At 42.6% G+C, this 22845-nt stretch overlaps 1 protein-coding gene across 1 annotated transcript in view; it reads left to right on the forward strand.

Annotated features, from left to right (window-relative positions):
* The window catches only part of LOC311136562 (carbohydrate-responsive element-binding protein-like), a 42268-nt gene extending 23388 nt beyond the window's left edge, over positions 1-18880 (forward strand). The window contains exons 8-17 of the mRNA XM_084170745.1: positions 7675-7826; positions 8093-8783; positions 8986-9059; positions 9173-9446; positions 9564-9676; positions 13036-13155; positions 14905-15032; positions 15135-15258; positions 15628-15757; positions 15949-18880. Of these exons, the coding sequence (XP_084026871.1) occupies positions 7675-7826; positions 8093-8783; positions 8986-9059; positions 9173-9446; positions 9564-9676; positions 13036-13155; positions 14905-15032; positions 15135-15258; positions 15628-15757; positions 15949-16094 (1952 nt within the window). The 3' untranslated portion in view covers positions 16095-18880. The remainder of the gene's footprint in view (positions 1-7674; positions 7827-8092; positions 8784-8985; positions 9060-9172; positions 9447-9563; positions 9677-13035; positions 13156-14904; positions 15033-15134; positions 15259-15627; positions 15758-15948) is intronic.
* Positions 18881-22845: the final 3965 nt, after the last annotated feature.

Here is a 22845-nt window from a genome sequence, read left to right on the forward strand (position 1 = left end):
AAAGACAGCCAGAAGTTTGTTGAATTCCCAATGTGTTATCACTATTTTTTCAACCTTCTGAAAGCACAACAAAATTGAAATGGAAAAACAATGTCAGATTCTTTGTATTTATTCAACAATGTAATGTGTTATCACTGTGCTTCATCTAATAGCACAACCAAAAGACCTGGATTGCAGTTGAGATTACATTAAAAGTACATAGTGCAAGTGATCAATGCTGTTCAAGGGTCTGCACAGATTATTATAGCAATTGTGACGACCACAGACCTGCGACCTTTGCATGCTATCTTGAACATGCACGCTTATGATTACATAAGAAGACATTTATAGTTATACTAACCTCAAAATGTAGCCATGGATGTTACTCATTTTAACATTGAATAAATACAGGTACATTAGTTTGTAAGATAGCCTTAACTTTAGGGTATTTTACTGTATTGCAAAAGTAATATTGAATTGTGTTTGGTTGTCAATACAACCAAATATCAACATTTGAAGGAGATGTATATTTTATGCCAGTGACCAAACATCTAAGTTAAACAATAGGACTAAATCAAATCATTCAAAGATGGAGACATGAATCCAACATATAAATGATTCATTTGTAGACAAACTGGAATTTAAGCCAGACTAAGTTAGTGGCACAGATGGAACTATCCAAGCAGAAGATACTTCTCCTTCAAATGTTGATACAGTTGAAGTCGGAAGTTTACATACACTTAGGTTGGAGTCATTAAAACTTGTTTTTCAACCACTCCACACATTTCTTGTTAACAAACTATCATTTTGGCAAGTCGGTTAGGACATCTACTTTGTGTATGACACAAGTAATTTTCCAACAATTGTTTACAGACAGATTATTTCACTTATAATTCACTGTATCACAATTCCAGTGGGTCAGAAGTTTACATACACTATGTTGACTGTGACTTTGAACAGCTTGGAAAATTCCAGAAAAAAAATAACAGTAGGGAGGCTATATATACAGGGGGGTACCGGTGCAGAGTCAATGTGCGGGGGCACCGGCTAGTTGAGATAGTTGAAGTAATATGTACATGTGGGTAGAGTTAAAGTGTCTATGCATAAATATATAACAGAGTAGCAGCAGCGTAAAAAGGATGGGGTGGGGGGGCAGTGCAAATAGTCCGGGTAGCCATGATTAGCTTTTCAGGAGTCTTATGGCTTGGGGGTAGAAGCTGTTGAGAAGTCTTTTGGACCTAGACTTGGCACTCCGGTACCGCTTGCCGTGCGGTAGCAGAGAGAACAGTCTATGACTAGGGTGGCTGGAGTCTTTGACAATTTGTGCCAAATCTTTTCAGTCTCCTGAGGGGGAATAGGCTTTGTCGTGCAATTTTTTCTTGAGCGAATGGTCAGGGGGCTGCATCATAGTTAAAAATAGTTTGTAGACTGCAAATTGACCGCAAGAAGCCCAAGTTTCAAAGGTACAAATTCAACATATTTTATGCATGGTTTGTCTAGGTTGAAAATTGGTTACTGTGATGACATAATCCTGTGATTGAAATTTCAACTTCAAAACAACAGTTTACGTTGACGACTTTTTTCAAATCAATGTATTTTCCACGTACGTTGGCAAATTACGTTGAAACAATGTTGATTTAACCAGTTTGTGCCCAGTGGGTAACTATATGTGTAGGGCAATCTGATGGACAGATGTTGTGACCAGAAGTCTAAGGAACAGAAACGATTGAAGCTCCTGATAAAAAGTTAGAAATGCTACTTTATCAGTGTCTTTACGTATATATAGATTGGACTTATGTACTCTGTCGAAGAGAGTTAGAGCTACAAGAAGAGTTTTTCACATACAGTAGATGTCACATACTGAATCACTGCATATAGCCAAAATGACTCTGCCAGTTAAGCAGATAGCCAGGTATGCATCTTCAATCTGCGGTTTGTCATCGATTTATATTTAGGGTTTCTCTTCTAAATATGCAGCTGGGGCCACCCATATGAAAATGAATATTTTGGCATGTATTATTACATTATTGAGTTAGGGATTCCTCTGTGAGTGACACCCCTGGGCTGGGCTCTCTGTTCTGTGTCCCCTGTGTGTGTGCCATGTCAGGGTTGAGCAGGAGGTCAGAGGCTGGGTTGTGGCACAGTAGAATAAGGAAGTGGAAGCGCATGTGGTTAAACGCAACACGTGGCAAAGGGGCCCAGTGGATGAAGAGATGGAGATGGAGGGATAAAAGTATGGAGGGATATACAATAGAGGGATGAAGAGATGGGGAGATAAAAGGATGGAGGGATAGACAATAGAGGGATGAAGAGATGGAGAGATAAAAGGAAGGAGGGATAGACAATAGAGGGATGAAGAGATGGAGAGATAAAAGGAAGGAGGGATAGACAATAGAGGGATGAAGAGATAGAGAGATAAAAGGAAGGAGGGATAGACAATAGAGGGATGAAGAGATGGAGAGATAAAAGGAAGGAGGGATAGACAATAGAGGGATGAAGAGATGGAGAGATAAAAGGATGGAGGGATAGACAATAGAGGGATGAAGAGATGGAGAGATAAAAGGAAGGAGGGATAGACAATAGAGGGATGAAGAGATGGAGAGATAAAAGGAAGGAGGGATAGACAATAGAGGGATGAAGAGATGGAGAGATAAAAGGAAGGAGGGATAGACAATAGAGGGATGAAGAGATGGAGAGATAAAAGGATGGAGGGATAGACAATAGAGGGATGAAGAGATGGAGAGATAAAAGGAAGGAGGGATAGACAATAGAGGGATGAAGAGATGGAGAGATAAAAGGATGGAGGGATAGACAATAGAGGGATGAAGAGATGGAGAGATAAAAGGAAGGAGGGATAGACAATAGAGGGATGAAGAGATGGAGAGATAAAAGGAAGGAGGGATAGACAATAGAGGGATGAAGAGATGGAGAGATAAAAGGAAGGAGGGATAGACAATAGAGGGATGAAGAGATGGGGAGATAAAAGGATGGAGGGATAGACAATAGAGGGATGAAGAGATGGAGAGATAAAAGGAAGGAGGGATAGACAATAGAGGGATGAAGAGATGGAGAGATAAAAGGAAGGAGGGATAGACAATAGAGGGATGAAGAGATGGAGATGGGGAGATAAAAGGATGGAGGGATAGACAATAGAGGGATGAAGAGATGGAGATGGGGAGATAAAAGGATGGAGGGATAGACAATAGAGGGATGAAGAGATGGAGATGGGGAGATAAAAGGATGGAGGGATAGACAATAGAGGGATGAAGAGATGGAGATGGGGAGATAAAAGGATGGAGGGATAGACAATAGAGGGATGAAGAGATGGGGAGATAAAAGGATGGAGGGATAGACAATAGAGGGATGAAGAGATGGAGAGATAAAAGGAAGGAGGGATAGACAATAGAGGGATGAAGAGATGGAGATGGGGAGATAAAAGGATGGAGGGATAGACAATAGAGGGATGAAGAGATGGAGATGGGGAGATAAAAGGAAGGAGGGATAGACAATAGAGGGATGAAGAGATGGAGAGATAAAAGGAAGGAGGGATAGACAATAGAGGGATGAAGAGATGGGGAGATAAAAGGAAGGAGGGATAGACAATAGAGGGATGAAGAGATGGAGAGATAAAAGGAAGGAGGGATAGACAATAGAGGGATGAAGAGATGGAGATGGGGAGATAAAAGGATGGAGGGATAGACAATAGAGGGATGAAGAGATGGAGATGGGGAGATAAAAGGAAGGAGGGATAGACAATAGAGGGATGAAGAGATGGAGAGATAAAAGGAAGGAGGGACAGACAATAGAGGGATGAAGAGATGGAGAGATAAAAGGAAGGAGGGATAGACAATAGAGGGATGAAGAGATGGAGAGATAAAAGGAAGGAGGGACAGACAATAGAGGGATGAAGAGATGGAGATGGGGAGATAAAAGGAAGGAGGGATAGACAATAGAGGGATGAAGAGATGGAGAGATAAAAGGAAGGAGGGACAGACAATAGAGGGATGAAGAGATGGAGAGATAAAAGGAAGGAGGGACAGACAATAGAGGGATGAAGAGATGGAGATGGGGAGATAAAAGGAAGGAGGGATAGACAATAGAGGGATGAAGAGATGGAGAGATAAAAGGAAGGAGGGACAGACAATAGAGGGATGAAGAGATGGAGATGGGGAGATAAAAGGAAGGAGGGATAGACAATAGAGGAATGAAGAGATGGAGAGATAAAAGGAAGGAGGGACAGACAATAGAGGGATGAAGAGATGGAGATGGGGAGATGCTGGAAGGTAGTATGATTTATTTTCTTCTCCGGTGGTTTGAGTAGAGGATAACATTGTTTATTACAGGGACTCTTTATTGCGTTGTTGCAACTCTCAGCTTGATCACTTCCTAGGCTAGTAATATGCCCTAGACTGCCATATTGATTTGATAATTATATATTGGTCAGTGCTGCATTTCTTCCCTCTACATATCAGTACTGTAGCCCCCTGTACAGTGGGTTGTCAATGGTATTGGCATGAGCATGTTCCTCACAGTCTGTTCTTATGGCCCTGCCAGTACCAGGGACCTTTGGCAGCAGGGTCCTTAGGGATTAGCTTTCTGCCTCCGTCACCAGGGTCAGCTGGGTGCCAGGGTGCTTGTCAGGGCCATTGTGTTTAACTAACGGACACACAAATAGAGACTCCCCTCCCGTCCCTCCATGTGACTGTGTCACAACATACACCATGCCATGATGTGACAGAGACGGGAGGAAACAAAGCTACGGCACTGGTCACTGATCTCAGGTTGTATGTCATACCTGGTTGGTGTGAGTGGGTATGATCCTCAGTTATTAGAGTAGAGTTGCCCACTGATACAGTGTCTTCTTGAACCTTCTTGAAGGTTCACATTGCTAAGGAATTAAGGTTCGTATTGGTAAGGAATTAAGGTTCGTATTGCTAAAGAATTAAGGTTCGTATTGCTAAGGAATTAAGGTTCGTATTGCTAAGGAATTAAGGTTCGTATTGCTAAGGAATTAAGGTTCGTATTGCTAAAGAATTAAGGTTCGTATTGCTAAGGAATTAAGGTTCGTATTGCTAAAGAATTAAGGTTCGTGTTGCTAAGGAATTAAGGTTCGTATTGCTAAAGAATTAAGGTTCGTATTGCTAAAGAATTAAGGTTCGTATTGCTAAGGAATTAAGGTTCGTATTGCTAAAGAATTAAGGTTCGTATTGCTAAAGAATTAAGGTTCGTATTGCTAAAGAATTAAGGTTCGTATTGCTAAAGAATTAAGGTTTGTATTGCTAAGGAATTAAGGTTCGTATTGCTAAAGAATTAAGGTTCGTATTCCTAAAGAATTAAGGTTCGTATTGCTAAGGAATTAAGGTTCGTATTGCTAAAGAATTAAGGTTCGTATTGCTAAAGAATTAAGGTTCGTATTGCTAAAGAATTAAGGTTCGTATTGCTAAAGAATTAAGGTTCGTATTGCTAAGGAATTAAGGTTCGTAATGGTAAGTATTCTTGTAAATTATCTCTGAAAATGTACTACATGTAATTGCTTGAATTATGCTAGATTTTGTGGGCTTTTTTCATATCTTAACAGGTATTCCCTTGAAATATTGCATTCAGTGGGGAAGGACATTATTTGGTTCAATATGTTTTAAACTTAAAAAACGATTTCCTGATTTCCCTGAAATAATTTCCTGGTACCTGCTGTGCAAAAGAGTCACAGAATGTTGTAATCATAGAGGTGGGAATTGAATAGGGTTAAAATGATACAAACAACTAAATAAGGGATTGACAACAATGGGCTTGGGCCAGTATCACGGTGCAGTGATGTACTCACGTGTTTCTTTTCTTTGGCTGCTGTGCTTTACAGTATTTGTCCTGAAAGGGTATACCGTATTCTGCTTGAAAAGCATTTAATGCGAGGTGGACAAAATATCTGTCCATTTGGTACAGTATTACAGTTCCTTGCGAAGTTGGCAGTGGGCACGTTGTTTTATGATGAGTCATGTGACCGCTGGCAAGGGCAGACATACTCTGGAAGCCCACCCAGTCAGATTCTATGAGGTCATCATCACGCCACAAGCAGATCAGACCATAGAATGATGTAATGGATCAGACGCCTTTCCTGAGTAAGCAACAGACAGGCAAACATAATACTGACTGATGTACACAGAATAGTCTAGAATAGACTTGATTAAAATATAAAATGTATTTATTTATTTACATTTTACATTTTAGTCATATAGCAGACGCTCTTATCCAGAGCGACTTACAGTAGTGAGTGCATACAGTTTCATACTTTTTCGTACTTTTTTATCCATTTGCACAGAAATTAGGCCCCTACATGTGCATTATTCAGTACAGACATTGTACTTGCCATGACTGCAGATGTGTTTTATTGACAGCATGTTGATTCATCAATATGGTTCAGGTGTGATCTTTCCTTCAAAGTCTGTGACATAGTGCAACTAATAGCAGTAGCAACAGTCATCAAAATTGTTAAAAGGTTTTAAAAACAACTCTAATAAATGCAACAGTTGGACAATGGATGAAGATACTTTTTAAAACTTTTTTTTATTTTTTATAATCCATCAGATATTGACATAACTATAGCACATAAACAAATGTACTGGAACGGACAAATAATTAAAGTTCAGGGATGTTTGTGGGAATTCAGGTATTCATTTTATTGTCATATTTCACCTTTTTTATTAGAATGCACTCATATATACATTTTCTTATTGTATCAGGTATGTTTTGTATATTTTGTGTTAAAATAAATTAAATTACATGCGCCTGATTTGCATAAATATGGTAGCTGTATTTGCATATATGAACACATTAACATAAAGGGGTGGGACATGGCTGCAACCACCAAACACTTGCTCTGTCTACCCTACCTGCACTGTCTAGACTGCCTCATTAATTACTGTTGTCATGTTCTTTTGCATAATTCAAGAAGTGTGTCAATAGCAGGATACTCTCAGATAAAAAATCAACACGCTTGGCTCTAGATTACACCTATCTAAACATACTTTACATTGTTTGCAAGATCAGACAAAATATCACTATAATCCGAGTGTTCATTTTCGGAAGTTGCTTTCAATTTTGCGCATCTAATTTGTAAACATTTAAACTGTATTAAATTATTACTTTTTTCAATTCCACAAAAAAATGAACACCCATCAAAATAAAGTTATCTTTCTTCTCTTTCTTGTGATGTAAGTGTCGAGACGGTGTGTTTCATCGCTGACAAAGCTTTAGCGTTCCTATAGATTCAACAGTAAAACAATGTATTCCATTGAGCCCATTTCAGCCATTACCAGGGTGTGTTTGACAGGTCATTACAAACATTTCGTAACGTTAACGGGAAAAAACGTCAGGCATAAACAAGAGTATCAAAGAGTTACAGAAGTACAATGAAAGCAATCAATCCAGCGAGATTTAAGTGACAAGTGGATTTTGCACCCCTCAAACACAGGAGATAGATGGCTGAAAAAGACAGATCCTCAAGTGGGTGGGGCATACATTTACATTTTACGTCATTTAGCAGACGCTCTTATCCAGAGCGACTTACAGGAGCAATTAGGGTTAAGTGCCTTGCTTAAGGGCACATCGACAGATTTTTCACCTAGTCGGCTCGGGGATTAGAACACCTTTTTTCTAAGAGTGTAGGGTTGACAATTGTCTTTTTTTCCTGTCCTGTGTTAGATATCTTTATGAGCTACCGAGGCCAGTCGTTGGAGCAGGCTGCTTATGCTGACTGTGGCTACTTTGAGAGCTCCTCTAGCGGGACTTTCCCCTCTGTGTTCAGCCCTGTGGTCACCGTTCCACAGCCACACGTCGACACTCAAATAGCTCAGGTACAGTAGCTAAGCACTTCGCTTGTCACTTTGGAAACTGTTGTTCTTCCACTGTTAGGGGACCGAAAAGTGATGAAAATGTAAACCATTCACATCAAATTTGGCACATATTGCCTGGACTATGTATTGTTTGTTTTGTGTTCCTGTGTTTTCATCACATAGTTTGTGGAGGCTTTTTACTGTTAAAGTGATTGGTTATAATATAAATTGTAGCCAAAATTGTTTTAGTCATGATTAATTAAACTTACAATGAATCTCTCTTCCAGTCCAACCTCTCATCTGACAGCCTGTCTCAGCCCTCCTCATCCAACTCTCTGTCAGACCCTGGCTACCACAGACAACCCCTGACCTCTGACATGACCTTCAACCCCACTAACAACCCCAAGTTCAAAGGTCACCAACAACAGGATTACCACAGCGAGTACCATACACCCAGCATGGTATCAGGGGCCAAGCCCTCCTATGGACACCAGACTTACCCCGGCGCCACCGTCCCCATCGCAACCACCAACATACAACAGCAGCCCGTCTCCCCGGGAGACGGAACCTTTTTGTATCCGCCTCCCTGTCACAAATACGGTTACCACACCACCACTGCCAGCTCAGTGACCTCTACCGTCATCACCCACACAGGATCCACTATGGGTGGCAGTATCCTGGGATCGGACCCCCAGGGTCATCACGGGTACTCCACCACGGGAGACATGTACTCCCCAACATCCTGCCTCTCTCAGGGGTACTCGTCCGTGGTCTCGGCCCCGGCACTACCCTCTCTCGGTGTACCTCCCCACTGCTTCTCAGCCCCACAGCAGCCGGGTGTGGAAGGTGGTAAAAGGGGGAAGCACAAGCAGAAGACAGCGGGGGGGGTGCAGATGGGGTCCCGTCTGTCCACCCCTCAGTCGGCTCCCCCCCAGACCAGCTTCCTGGCGAAACTACTGTCCTCCAGCACACAAGAACGTGAGTACATTCTTTCTCTTGTTTTTTCCTTCATCATACTTTCATACTGCAGTGATAAACTGATGCACATGCCGTTCCAACACTCTTGGTCTTGTATTCACCATTATCCACTATCACTGTCTTACATAACCATTAACCACTTTAAACCATTGTACGTTTGTTTTACCTCCGCACAGTTCACTTTTGACCATCTTGTTTTTAGGCAAACCAACGCTGGGATTCGATGCAACTTTAGTAGGAACCAAAGGGCACAGGTCAAGCTCTCCCAACTCTCCAGTAAGGCCAATATAGTTTCTTTAGTTAACACAGGTGTGAGTTTCAAAGACATAATTCAAACCTTTACTGCAGGTTACAGTTCTACTTTTAATCAGATAATGTGTTTGGTTCAGCATTCTAGTAGCAGCATGCGTATCGGAGGAGGGTCTGGATCTCAGCTTCAGCCTGGGTCTCCCTGGTCCTCAGGGATCCCACTTCTGGCACCAATTCACTGCCAGACGTCCACCCAGGGCAACGCCGGGCTATACGCTAGTACCTCCCACGGATCTGCCGTCTCTGCTCTCCTCACCCAGGGCTCAACACACCCCAACACACCCCTCCTCATCCCCAAGACAGAAAAACTCTCCCCTGTACAGATCTACGGTTCTGAGAGAACTAGCTTAACAGGTAATTAAGGATAATAAAGCGATGAACATAATTTCATGTAAAAATGTTAACATGTCATGTGTGGTTGTAAAGCAAAGTAAGCCATTCCTCTTTGTTTGTTTGTTTGTTTGTTTATAGTGAGCTTCTCGGGACACTCAGGCCAGATGTCCCCAACCAACCTTCTAGAGAGGGCATCCAACACTGAGTCTCCACACTCCTTACCTGGACATTCCAAAATGGAGTCAAACAAGGTAAGCAAAAACAACTTGACCATTCATTACTCAAAGCTACTGTCTGATAGAAAGACAATGATGAATAAACAAAAGACTGAAAGGGAAAGGTAAGTTCCTATTATGTCTTTCCTAAATTGAACTCAAGGTCTGGTTATCAGACGCCTTATGTGTTCTTTTCCAAATCAAATCACATTATATTTGTCACATGCGCCGAATACAACAGGTACGCCTTACAGTGAAATGCTTACTTACAAGCCCTTAACCAACAATGCAGTTCAAGAAATAGAGTTAAGAAAATATTTACTAAATAAACTAAAGTAAAAAATAAAAAGTAACACAATAAAATAACAATAACGAGGCTATATACAGGGGGTACCGGTACCGAGTCAATGTGCGGGGGTACATGTTAGTCGAGGTAATTTGTACATGTAGGTAGGGGTAAAGTGACTATGCATAGATAATAAACAGCGAGTAGCAGCAGTGTAAAAACAAAAGGGTGTCAATGTAAATAGTCGGGGTGGCCATTTGATTAATTGTTCAGCAGTCTTATGGCTTGGGGGTAGAAGCTGTTAAGGAGCCTTTTGGACCTAGACTTGGCACTCCGGTACCGCTTGGCGTGCGGTAGCAGAGAGAACAGTCTATGACTTGGGTGACTGGAGTCTTTCACAATTTGTTGGCCCTTCCTCTTAGTATATAGGTCCTGGATGGCAGGAAGCTTGTCCCCAGTGATGTACTGGGCCGTACGCACTACCCTCTGTAGCGCCTTACGGTCGGATGCTGAGCAGTTGCCATACCAGGCGGTGATGTAACCGGTCAGGATGCTCTTGATGGTGCAGCTGTAGAACTTTTTGAGGATCTGGGGACCCATGCCAAATCTTTTCAGTCTCCTGTGGGGGAAAAGGTGTTGTCGTGCCCTCTTCACTACTGTCTTGGTGTGTTTGTACCATGATAGTTCATTGGTGATGTGGACACCAAGGAATTTGAAACTCTCGACCCACTCCACTGCAGCCCTGTCGATGTGAATGGGGGCGTGTTCGGCCCTCCTTTTCCTGTAGTCCATGATCAGCTCCTTTGTCTTGCTCCTTTCTCTTGCCTTTGACCTCCTCCCTATAGGCTGTCTCATCGTTGTCGGTGATCAGGCCTACCACTGTTGTGTCGTCAGCAAACTTAATGAGGGTGTTGGAGTCGTGCTCTCCCGGCACGACTCCAACAGGGAGTACAGGAGGGGACTAAGCACGCACCCCTGAGGGGCCCCCGTGTTGAGGATCAGCGTGGCAGATGTGTTGTTGCCTACCCTTACCACCTGGGGGTGGCCTGTGTGGAAGTCCAGGATCCAGTTGCAGAGGGAGGTGTTTAGTCCCAGGGTCCTTAGCTTAGTGATGAGCTTTGTGGGCACTATGGTGTTGAACGCTGAGCTGTAGTCAATGAACAGCATTCTCACATAAGTGTTCCTTTTGTCCAGGTGGGAAAGGGCAGTGTGGAGTGCGATTGAGATTGCGTCATCTGTGGATCTGTTGGGGCGATATGTGAATTGGAGTGGGTCTAGGGTTTCCGGGATGATGATGTTGATGTGAGCCATGACCAGCCTTTCAAAGCACTTCATGGGTACCGACGTGAGTGCCACGGGCGGTAGTTATTTAGGCAGGTTACCTTTGCTTTCTTGGGCACAGGGACTATGGTAGTCTGCTTGAAACATGTAGGAATTACAGACTCGGTCAGGGAGAGGATGAAAATGTCAGTGAAGACATGCTCTGAGTACACAACCTGGTAATCCGTCTGGCCCTGCGGCCTTGTGAATGTTGACCTGTTGAAAGGTCTTGCTCACATCGGTTACGGAGAGCGCGATCACACAGCCGTCCGGAACAGCTGGTGCTCTCATGCATGCTTCAGTGTTGCTTGCCCCGAAGAGAGCATAAAAGGCATTTAGCTCGTATGGTAGGCTTGCGTCACTGGGCAGCTCGCGGCTGGGTTTCAATTTGTGGTCCATAATAGTTTGCAAGCCCTGCCACATCCGACGAGCGTCAGAGCCGGTGTAGCAGGATTCAGTCTTAGTCCTTTATTGACGCTTTGCCTATTTGATGGTTCGTCTGAGGGCATAGCGGGATTTCTTATAAGCGTCCGGATTAGTGTCCCACTCCTTGAAAGCGGCAGCTCTAGCCTTTAGCTCGGTGCGGATGTTGCCTGTAATCCATGGCTTCTGGTTGGGATATGTACGTACGGTCACTGTGGGGATGACGTCGTCGATGCACTTATTGATGAAGCCGGTGATTGAGGTGGTATACTCCTCAATGTCATTGGATGAATCCCGGAACATGGAGAATTATGGTCAGATTTGCCAAATGGAGGGCGAGGGAGAGCTTTGTATGTGTCTCTGTGTGCGGAGTAAAGGTGGTCTAGAGTTTATTTTCCTCTGGTTGCACATGTGACATGCTGGTAGAAATTGGGTAAAACGGATTTAAGTTTGCCTGCATTAAAGTCCCAGGCCACTAGGAGCACCGATTCTGGATGAGCATTTTCTTGTTTGCTTATGGCCTTATACAGCTCGTTGAGTGCGGTGTTAGTGCCAGCGTCGGTTTGTGGTGGTAAATAGACAGCTACGGAAAATACAGATGAAAACTCTCTTGGTAGATAGTGTGGACTACAGTTTATCATGAGATACTCTACCTCAGGAGAGCAATACCTCAATACTTCTTTAATATTAGACATCATGCACCAGCTGTTATTGACGAATAGACACACACCACCACCCCTCGTCTTACTGTTCTGTCCTGCCGATGCACGGAAAACCCAGACAACTGTATATTATCCGTGTCGTCGTTCAGCCACGACTCGTGAAACATAAGATATTACAGTTTTTAATATCCCGTTGGTAGGATAGTCATCCAGTTTATTTTCCAGTGATTGCACGTTGGCCAATAGAACGGATGGTAGAGGTGTGTTACCCACTTGCAGACAAATTCTCACAAGGCATCCCGATCTCCGCCCCCTGTATTTACATATTTTCTTTACGTGAATGATAGGGATTTGGGCCTGGTCTCAGAGAAGCAGTATATCCTTCGCGTCAGACTCATGAAATAAAAAATCTTCGTCCAGTTCGAGGTGAGTAATCGCTGTTCTGATATCCAGAAGCTCTTTTCTGTCATAAGAGACGGTAACAGCAACATTGTGTACAAAATAAGTTACAAACAATGCGAAAAAACACACAAAATAGCACAGTTGGTTAGGAGCCTGTAAAACGGCACCATTCTTCATTGCGCTCCACCAGTGTTAGAGAGATGAATAGTGTCTGTGTTGACAAGACCGTCAATCGATAGATGTTGACAATCTCAATGTATAAGCATACAGTTCCTGATCTATGAGGTGTGTGTCTGTTGCAGACAGAGACCAGGAGGATAACTCACATCTCTGCTGAGCAGAAGAGACGTTTCAACATCAAACTAGGCTTTGATACTCTGCACAGTCTCGTCACCACACTAAGCTCTCAGCCAAGTATAAAGGTAAGTACTGCAGTAGGATATCCAAGCTATAAAAGAATAAAGGTAGGTTACAGTGGAAGTCTGCACTGTGGCAATTCCACTGGAACAGAATGACGCTGAGACTTTTTCACTTTAAAAAGTATGCCAAACAAAAACCGTTGATAGCAAAGTTAAACAAACCATACACCTCTATGCACCAGGACTACTTGTAACAATTTCCACAGAACATTTTACAAAAACTAATTAACTTGATGAACAGAATGACGGTAAAATCTCCCTCAATTTTTTATGTGACCACGTTTTTCAAAAACTCAGTTAAATATCTACTCTGAATAAAGATTCAAAGATGTCTGCAGAAGGAATGGGGTGTCAGCTATGATATGACAACTTGAGTTTAAAAAAATTCAGTACAGTACAGTAAAGTACAGTACAATACAGTAGATTATACTGTACTCTACTCTAGTGTGCTGTACTGTACTAAACTCTAATGTACAGTACAGTACTGTACTATATTGTACTGACCTATACTCTACTTTTCTTTACTGTACTGTACAGTGCTGTGCTGTCCAAACTTGTGAAACAGACGTCTATGATTGGTTCAGATTTGGACTGACCAAATTTCAACTACTTTTCAACGTCCATGGATGTCCCGTGTCGGTCGATGCACAGGCTGGTTACAGTAAATGGAAAGAGAGTGGGCTCATGAGTAGTTGTCAGTAAGAGCCGGGAGAGGTGACATTAACTGGAGAGAGAGAGAGAGAAGAGAGACTGGGAGAGAGAGGGAGGGGTTGTCTAGACTGTTTTCACACTCTTGCTTTAACTACCATGTTACAGAAAGAGAAAGAAAACAGTTATGAGGTGAACATAACAGTATGCCAGTGGAAGGGAGGACAGTAGCAGGTGGCCCAACTGTGGTTTGTAACTACTATGAATTCCCATTGTAGGCAATTCAGTTGCAGTCATTCTGTTACTGATTTTTGGTCATTCTGTTACTGATCTGGTAACAGAATGATGCATTTTAATCACTTAATAAATCACAAACCAAATTGTTATCAGTATAAACACTATTGCTAATTGGTAGGTCTACCTTTACTTGTTAATTCTGTGAACTTTCATTATCTTCCCTCCTCATGAGGGAGAGAAATTAGAAAATATCTTAAAGATATGTGGTTTTTTGGTCACAGAAGACAAATAATTTCTGCAAAACTAACTATAAATGTTGATATTAGTTGGCAGGGCTCTTTACTTCAGCATTATTGTGTTTTTATGCATTTCTAATACTTTTTAAGACTTTTGCTGCTAGATGTTTTCTAAGACCCCTTTTCCAACTGTTTGACCAGAAATCAAGGCCTTTGCTTTTTTCTATGTTTTTGGAAAATGGTTGATTGTTTTTATATGCCTTAATTTCTCAAATATATAGACTCTTATCATTCATTTGACACCAACTTCTATGTGCTACTATGAACTTCATATTAGTGCTCATGCGGGTTTTTACATGGAAATGCCTACTACACAACACAAGTCATAGGGGTGTAGAGGATAGGAAGCTGCAATGAGCGGTATTTAGGAACTGTTATCAACCCCAATCACCTCAGTTACAGTAACATACAATGGTTTCAGCAATCATATCCTACCACTATTCCAAACACACAGCATGAGAATCAGTGTGGTGTTGCCCAGCAGTAACCCCTTTGTCCCATAGAAATAGAATAAATAAATGGAACATTATGTATCTACATTATTGTCTCTGTGCTCTGTCCCGTGTCCCAGATCAGCAAGGCCACAACGCTACATAAGACAGCCGAGTACATCAGCAAGATGCAGCAGGAGAGAACTCAGCTACATGAGGAGGCTCAGAGACTCAGGGACGAAATTCTGCTCCTCAACTCTGCCATCAAGTAAGACCACCGTCTTGAAACACATTAAACAGAATCTGAGTGTGTGTGTTTGTCAAGTACGCATGTGTCTATGTGATCATACCACTTCTCTTTCCGATTCAGTGTGTGCCAGCAGCAGCTGCCTGCCACTGGTGTGCCCATCACCCGCCAACGCTTCGACCACATGAGGGAGAAGTTCAGAGAGTACGTCCGGGCACAGACACTACAGAACTGGAAGTTCTGGATCGTATCCTTAAACTCAGTGATAGGACAGTTAGGAGAAGCGTAGATTCAGTGTTAGATCCAGACCTGGGTTCAAATAGTATTTGTTTTCTTTCAAATAATGTACTTTTTCTGGAGCTCTAGATGGTCTTTTATTTTATTTTATAGATACGACATTGTTTACATTGCACCAGACAAGATCAGTCAATCGCAGCTACTGTATTTGGAAAAAGATAAACGAATGGTCTGGTTTGACTAGTAGCGCACATATGAACAGCCAATCAGAAGTATGTATATGTATATTTTGAATCATATATTGTAAATTGTATCATGTGTATGTATGTCTCATAATAATACATGAGTCAGAATGGTGCTTTCCTAAACACGGGCTCAGTTCAGCATCATCATAGAGCCCTTGTTTGAGTCATATAACGGGATGGTATCCACAGCCAGTGTAGAGGATCTGTGTCGCACCACTCTGTCCTGGCTGGACCAGCACTGCTCTCTGCCTGCCCTCAGACCCAGTGAGTTCAACATCACCAGCTTCAATGACTATCAGTTCGTCATCTAGTCTGTCTGTCTGTCTGTTAGTCATCTCGTTTTTGGTCTATCTGTCTGTGTGTTTATCTGTCTGTCTGTCAGTTAGTCACCAAGTGTTACTCTGTGTGTCTGTCTAATCTTTCTTCATCTCCCTGTTACCTGATCCTCTCCTCAGCGGTCCTTAGTTCACTCCGTCTCCTGAGCACCTCCACGTCCATCCTGACAGACCCCAGCCTGGTGCCAGAGCAGGCCACCCAGGCGGTCACCCAGGCTCAGGGCCTCGCCCACCCTCACCTCCCTGGCCAACCCCAGGACCACTGACAGACCATAGCTTGCTCCCCAAGCAAGCCACCCAGGCTGTCACCCAGGGCCTCCCCCACCCTACCCATCCCCAGGACCACTCCCCCTCCACGTGGCCATTAACATGGAAAACACACAGCCTATGGAACATTATGATACCCTGTAACACAAAAGCTCAGTGACCCTATTGAACATTTTGAATACCGTAGATGGAAAACCAAATGGTGCCAAAGGATCACAGAGCTGAACCCACTTTAAAGCGACACATACAGTAGGTACGGTACGGTTCAGTGCCCAAAATATACTATATGATCCTTGGAGGGACCAGAACATTTCTATCCTTTACAAAAGGGATAATGTATGTAAGGAGGACTGGAGGTTCAGCATGGAGGGACGATAGTTCATCCCAGACCAACACCCACCACCTCACCATCTGCTGATGAACCAATGTACTCCAATGAGCACAAAATATTCCAAAACTATAATCTGAGTTATAATCTGAGCTATAACCTTTCTATAAACTTACTTCAGATAATGCACTTTTATAGGTGATGTTTATAGCGCTGAAATAATTTTGAAGTGACCATTTTTGTGCTTTGTTGTCCCAATAAAATTTAAATGCAGAGAAATTGAACGGGGGTGCTTTTCAATCCACATAGGCTACTATAACTGTGAATTAATGATGTAACTATAATTATGTCCTGTAATTCTATTATTTTGAAGTGACATATGGTAACACGGCTGCCAAAGGAATTTAACTTGTCTGTGCTAATTGTCTATCAGGTTATTACTGCATTGTATATTGGAAGTATGGTTTTACCCAACAACACACTATCCCATGCTTAATAAAACTCTGTCTTAAATGCAAATAGATGAGCCATATGTTTCCTACAGACCAAGGTTGGGTGGGTTTACATGCACACTAATATTTCAATATTTATCTGATTATGGCAATACTCCGAGTTTGGCATTAGTAATTTTAATGCCTTACTCTAATTATGTTTATCAGAGTAAGGTCGTAATCTAAGCATAAACCGATTAAAACACCTGGGTTTTCAGCTCTTTTGAACATGTAAACCACACAGATCCTATTACATTTCTTTACATAGGATTCAATATGGAATTCTATGATGTAAACACATTAAATGTAAAATGCGAAGTTGAAACAATTACAAGGAAGACACCCCACCTCTGTTTTGCAAAAAGCTGAGGGATGGGCAAATGTTACCATTCTCAAATTCATAGACAGAGCTATGGATGCAAGGACTGACCATCCAGGGACTGACCATCCATGACATCCAAATTAAAGTTTTAACCATGTTTTGAGGCTATAAAGTGTTTGTTTAAATTAACATTGTTTACAAACATTGGAATAATACAAGCTAATATTTTGGGTTATCATGGGCTACGACAGTTGAACTAAGCTAATGAGGCATTTATAAGTTATATTCTTCAAGAATCAAACTGTATATATTATTAATTTATAAGTCAAAAAATGGATGTAGCAACTGCAGATTTCCCCTTCAATCAAAGTACCTGTGTATGTGTTCTGTGCATGTGCTACCTATAGGCCTATGTGATTCCTGTGTATGTGTTCTGTGCATGTGCTACCTATAGGCCTATGTGATTCCTGTGTATGTGTTCTGTGCATGTGCTACCTGCCTCTTCCTATACGCAGACTATGCGCTGCGTGTAGGGCCCCGTAGGGCCCCCGACCCCCCAAAAAAGAGAAGTTTAGGAACTCAGTCGGGGTCTCAACATACTGTTAAGAGTTAGAAAAGTAGAATACACAAGGTGCAATTTCTAAATTGTATTGTGCATCAGCAGTTTTCCACTTCCACAGTCACTCAATTAGCACCTTTTTAGATTGCAGGGTAAGGTAATCTAGCCAGCCATCTAAATGGGTTGTTTGGATCTTGGATGCTGATTGGTTGATAGCAGGGAGTTATTCACCACAATCCCCGGGTAATGCTGGTTAACAGTTCCATTTAAATTGTCAATGAGCATCAACTGTGCCACTGCCCAGTCAGGCCATTCATAAACTTAATCTCCCCTGGAAAAAAGCGGCAAGACATTATTTCCCAATGCTTGTAGCCTAGCATTTGCAACATTGAGGGTTTGTCTAAACCAGGGGTGCTCGAAATGTTGGTATTGGTGGGCCAAAATATAATCTGAGTAGTGGACAAATAGACAATATTTATTTAGAAAAATAAAAGGTCAACAATAGCTTTTTCGGGTCTTTAAACAATAACTTTTTTGAAAGTAATCATAAAATTACACTTCAAACAATCAAATTGTAGCCATATAACTTGACACCTATCAACACATTCGGTTTAGCAGTATTAAAGATGTATTACATTTTTTATCATTGGAGCATAGAAACTGCAACCAAGTTTCTATGTTCATAAGGCTAATAACTTGCGTTTTGGGGGTGTCACGACTTCCTCCGAAGCTGCCTCCTCTCCTTGTTCGGGCAGGCTTCGGCGTTCGTCGTCACCGGTCTTCTAGCCACTGCCGCTCCTCATCTCATCATTCCATTTGTTTTGTCTTGTTTATTACACACACCTGGTTTCAATTCCCCTCATCAGTACCTGTATAAGTGTTCCCTCTGCCCCCTTGTCTTTATGTGTGATTGTTTATTGTGGAGGTTAGTTTAGCTCAATGGAGCTCTTTGTATTTTGTATCACCGGGATATTCACCCGTGTGCCTTGTTGTTTCCAGTGCGCTGTATTTTCCGCACTGGAGTGTTTGATGCATTGCTTCGTACCGCTGTGTCAACGGAATAAACCTGTTATTCTGTGATTTACCCTCCTGTGCCTGACTCCTTCAAATCACATCACCACAGAATCACACACCCACCATGGAGTCAGCAGGAGAAGAGCCCATGCCTGGAGTCGTGGCACGGGTCCACAAGCATTCCAGGATGCTAGCCAGCTTGGGCGAAGCGATGGATCGGGTTCTCCAGGTCGTCCAACGCCTGGAGAGGGGAGGACCCGACCCGTCGGGACCAGCTGAGCGACCGGATCCGGCCACCCACACACCAACACCCCGAGGGATTCATCTATCCCGACCGAGGGAGTTTGACGGGATGGCTGCCCGCTGCCAGGGATTCCTCCTGCAGCTGGACCTCTACTTCGTGAACATCAGCCCGGCTCCATCGGAGCGGGAGAAGGTGTCCGCCACTTTCACATCACCCCAGGTAGCGCTAATCCACACTTGGTCAGAGCCTTCTACTGCACACTGCACCATACACGTCACCTTCCCTGACTACCCCGTAGTTTCCCAGTGTAAGGCGCTGGTCGATTCAGGCGCAGCTGGGAACTTTATGGACAGGTCATTAGCTCTAAGTCTAGGTATTCCATTGGTTCCCCTATCCACTCCACTGCCCATCAAAGCAATTGACAGTCGACCATTAGGGACAGGGTTCGTTAGGGAAGTTACAGCACCAGTCACGATGGTTACTCAAAGGACCCATAGAGAGGACCGGCCAGGGGAGTGGTTGGTGTTCTTGCCATGGGCCGAATATGCCCAGAACTCTCTTTGCCACTCTTCCACTAACCTAACTCCATTTCAACGTGTCTTAGGTTATCAGCCGGTTCTGGCACCGTGGCATCCAAGCCAGACCGAAGCTCCTGCGGTGGATGACTGGTTTCGGCGTGCGGAGGAGACTTGGAAGGCTGCTCACGTTCACCTCCTGCGCGCCGCGCGTCGCCAGAAGGCCAACGCTGACCGCCACCATAGTGAGGCCCTGGTTTTTGTACCGGGTGATCGGGTCTGGCTCTCGACCCGGAATCTGCCCCTCCGCCTGCCCTGCCGGAAGCTGAGCCCACGGTTTGTGGAGCCGTTCAAAGTCCTGAGGAGAATCAACAAGGTTACATATAGGTTACTACTCCCTCCCGATTACCGTATTAACTCCTAACATTTTAGTGGCTCTCCTCTTGGTGGTGGAGTTAAAAATGTGCAGCTTTAAAGTGAATGTCCTGGACTTCTACACATTTTTCCATGGGGCAGAGAGAGAATCTTACAGTTTTAAAAGTAATTGAGTGAGAGTGACTTGGGTGCACGGTTAGTAATTCGGCCATGATTACTACAAGCTGGCTAGACTAACTTACCTAGGAATCTATAAAATGTTAGCTGACATGGGCTAATTGATTGACGGTCAGTGACTGACATAACAAGAGGAAACATTTTAAGCTAAAATAATGCAATTTTTTTTTACTATCAAAATAAAGTTTCCCTGCCTGACAAGGATTGTCCCGACTTTCAAGAATCTCTGAGCTAATTTCCTGCTATTCTACGCTAAATGCGGGTGCTGCAGGGGGGTCTTTTTTTGCGAACTCTGCTGTGCCATACCAACGTGTCCAGAATAGGGTGACTAGATGTCCCCGATTTCCGGGGTCAGTCCCTGATTTTGGTGGCCTGTCCCAGGCTGGAGATTTCCCTGGAAATGTCTCCGATCAGCCCTCAGAAAGAAAAACTGTAAAGTGAAATTGAGGTTGATATTTTAATAATCAAACGCTTTATCCAATCTGATTTGCAGTGGTGTAAAGTATTTAAGTAAAAATCATTAAAGTAGGCTACTACTTAAGTAGTTTTTTGGGGTATCTGTACTTTACTTTTACTTCACTACATTCCTAATGTACTTTCTACTCCATATAGATACCTTGATATAATATAATATGCCATTTAACAGACGCTTTTATCCAAAGCGACTTACAGTCATGCGTGCATAAATTTTTACGTATGGGTGGTCCCGGGGATCGAACCCACTACCCTGGCATTACAAGCGCCAAGCTCTACCAATTGAGCTACAGAGGACCACATGATAGAAAATGAAAGTGAAAGTTTTAAATATGGCCTACTTAAGTAGGCTATCAAAAGTAAATGTAATTGCTAAAATATAATTAAGTATCCAAAGTAAAATTATAATTTAATTCCTTATATTAATTCCTTATATTAAGCAAACTAGACGGCACCATTGTCTTTATTTTTAATTTTTTTATGGGTAGCCAGGGGGACACTCCAACACTCAGACATAATTTACAAACAGAGCATGTGTGTTTAGTGAGTCCGCCAGAACAGAGGCAGTAGGATGACCAGGGATGTTCTCTTGATAAGTTTGTGAATTGGACCATTTTCCTGTCCTGCTAAGCATTTAAAAAATTAACGAGTACTTTTTGGTGTCAGGGAAAATGTATGGAGTAAAAAGTACATGATTTTCTTTAGGACTGTAGTGAAGTAAAGTAAAAGTTGTAAAAAATATATATAAATAGTAAAGTTAAGTATAGATACCCCAGAAAAAGTATTAAGTAGCACTTTAAAGTATTTTTACTTAAGTACTTTACACCACTGCAGATAGGCATATCCTATGAACATGGCATAAGTCATGGCAAAATGTGTAGAATTGCATGAAGTGAGTTTGGAATAAAAAAATCCTATATTCACAATAACTGTATTATTTTGTGCATGTAAACGTAGTAATTATGGTATCATTTTGTACAGTCTCCAATCAACAAGCAGTCAAAACGGAAGCGCTAGATGGCGCTATCCGAGCGTACACGTCCACTAAATATTACTCTTCCATGTCCAGGTTTTGAAGGCTATTTTTCTCAGACGTCATCCTGCGTTGTTCATAGATGGAATGTTCCCTCCCATCCGATAGAGGTTGCTGTGCAGTATGTTGGGCGTGGAGCGCTGTGTTTTTACAATACTGCTTTGCTGCTGCTTAGTGCTGTCCACTTCAGCACCAGGCAGGATAACAGTCAGCTCGAACTTGGGAATCCAGGACCACGGACAAATCCTTCACAAGAGGACGGCACCGCTCAGCGTCACACGGTGTCCGAAATACAGAAACCATCACCGCCGTCAGCCGTCCAACAACTCCGTTATTCACGAGAGAGAGAGAGAGGAATAAGGTAAGACACATCACGTAACCCCGTGCTTATTCATAGAAGAGGATGAAGTTGGCGAGCTAGCGACAGCAGGCTGTTCGCGCATCAGTGAAGAATGAACGGTAGCTCAAGCGCCGTTAGCATACGCAGGCTAGATAAAATAAACAGATTAACTTCGCCGTTTTTATTTGACAATAACTTCTGTGTTTGCGTCAAATGAACACGACAACCTATTTTGCTATGGTCCCGGATAACTTCTGCGTTCAAGAACTGTCCATGTACAAAGAAAGATCGTTTATTGTTGTTAATCACACTGATCCGTGCTCTGCAGATGTCCCTGTTTTTTTTATTATTTGCAGAGCTACGATGTAGCCTGCTACGTCTTTAATTTGCATGTTCATGAGTAGAGATGTTTACTGTTTATTGGTTGTTTTTGTCTCGAGTATGAGCCACACTGATATGAGTGGGTTAAGTCAAAGTTCATTGGTTATGCTTGGAGGAGATGTGTTTATAATTACTTACTGTTATTCATCTTACTTGATAGTGAATTCAATGGAGTAACAGTATGTTTCATCCTATGCGTGACTCCCTCCCCCAAACCCTTATTTATACACAATCTTCAATGTTGCATTTCTCACTATCAGAGTCCTGATTGTGATGAATGTCCTTGATTATTCCCCAATAAATAATAATGGAACAGTATACAGTACATACTGAAATTGACCGGCATCCATGGATACAGGAATCCAGGAATACACTTCAGTTACCCACTCAACTCAATGGGTAAATGTCCGCAAGCATTTCGCTACACCCACAATAACATCTGCGAAATATGTGTATGTGACTAATAAAAATGTGATTTGATTTGAAATTGCTCCCAT

This window comes from Coregonus lavaretus (genome assembly GCF_964263955.1).
Source record: "Coregonus lavaretus genome assembly, chromosome: 10".
Classification (NCBI taxonomy): domain Eukaryota; kingdom Metazoa; phylum Chordata; class Actinopteri; order Salmoniformes; family Salmonidae; genus Coregonus; species Coregonus lavaretus.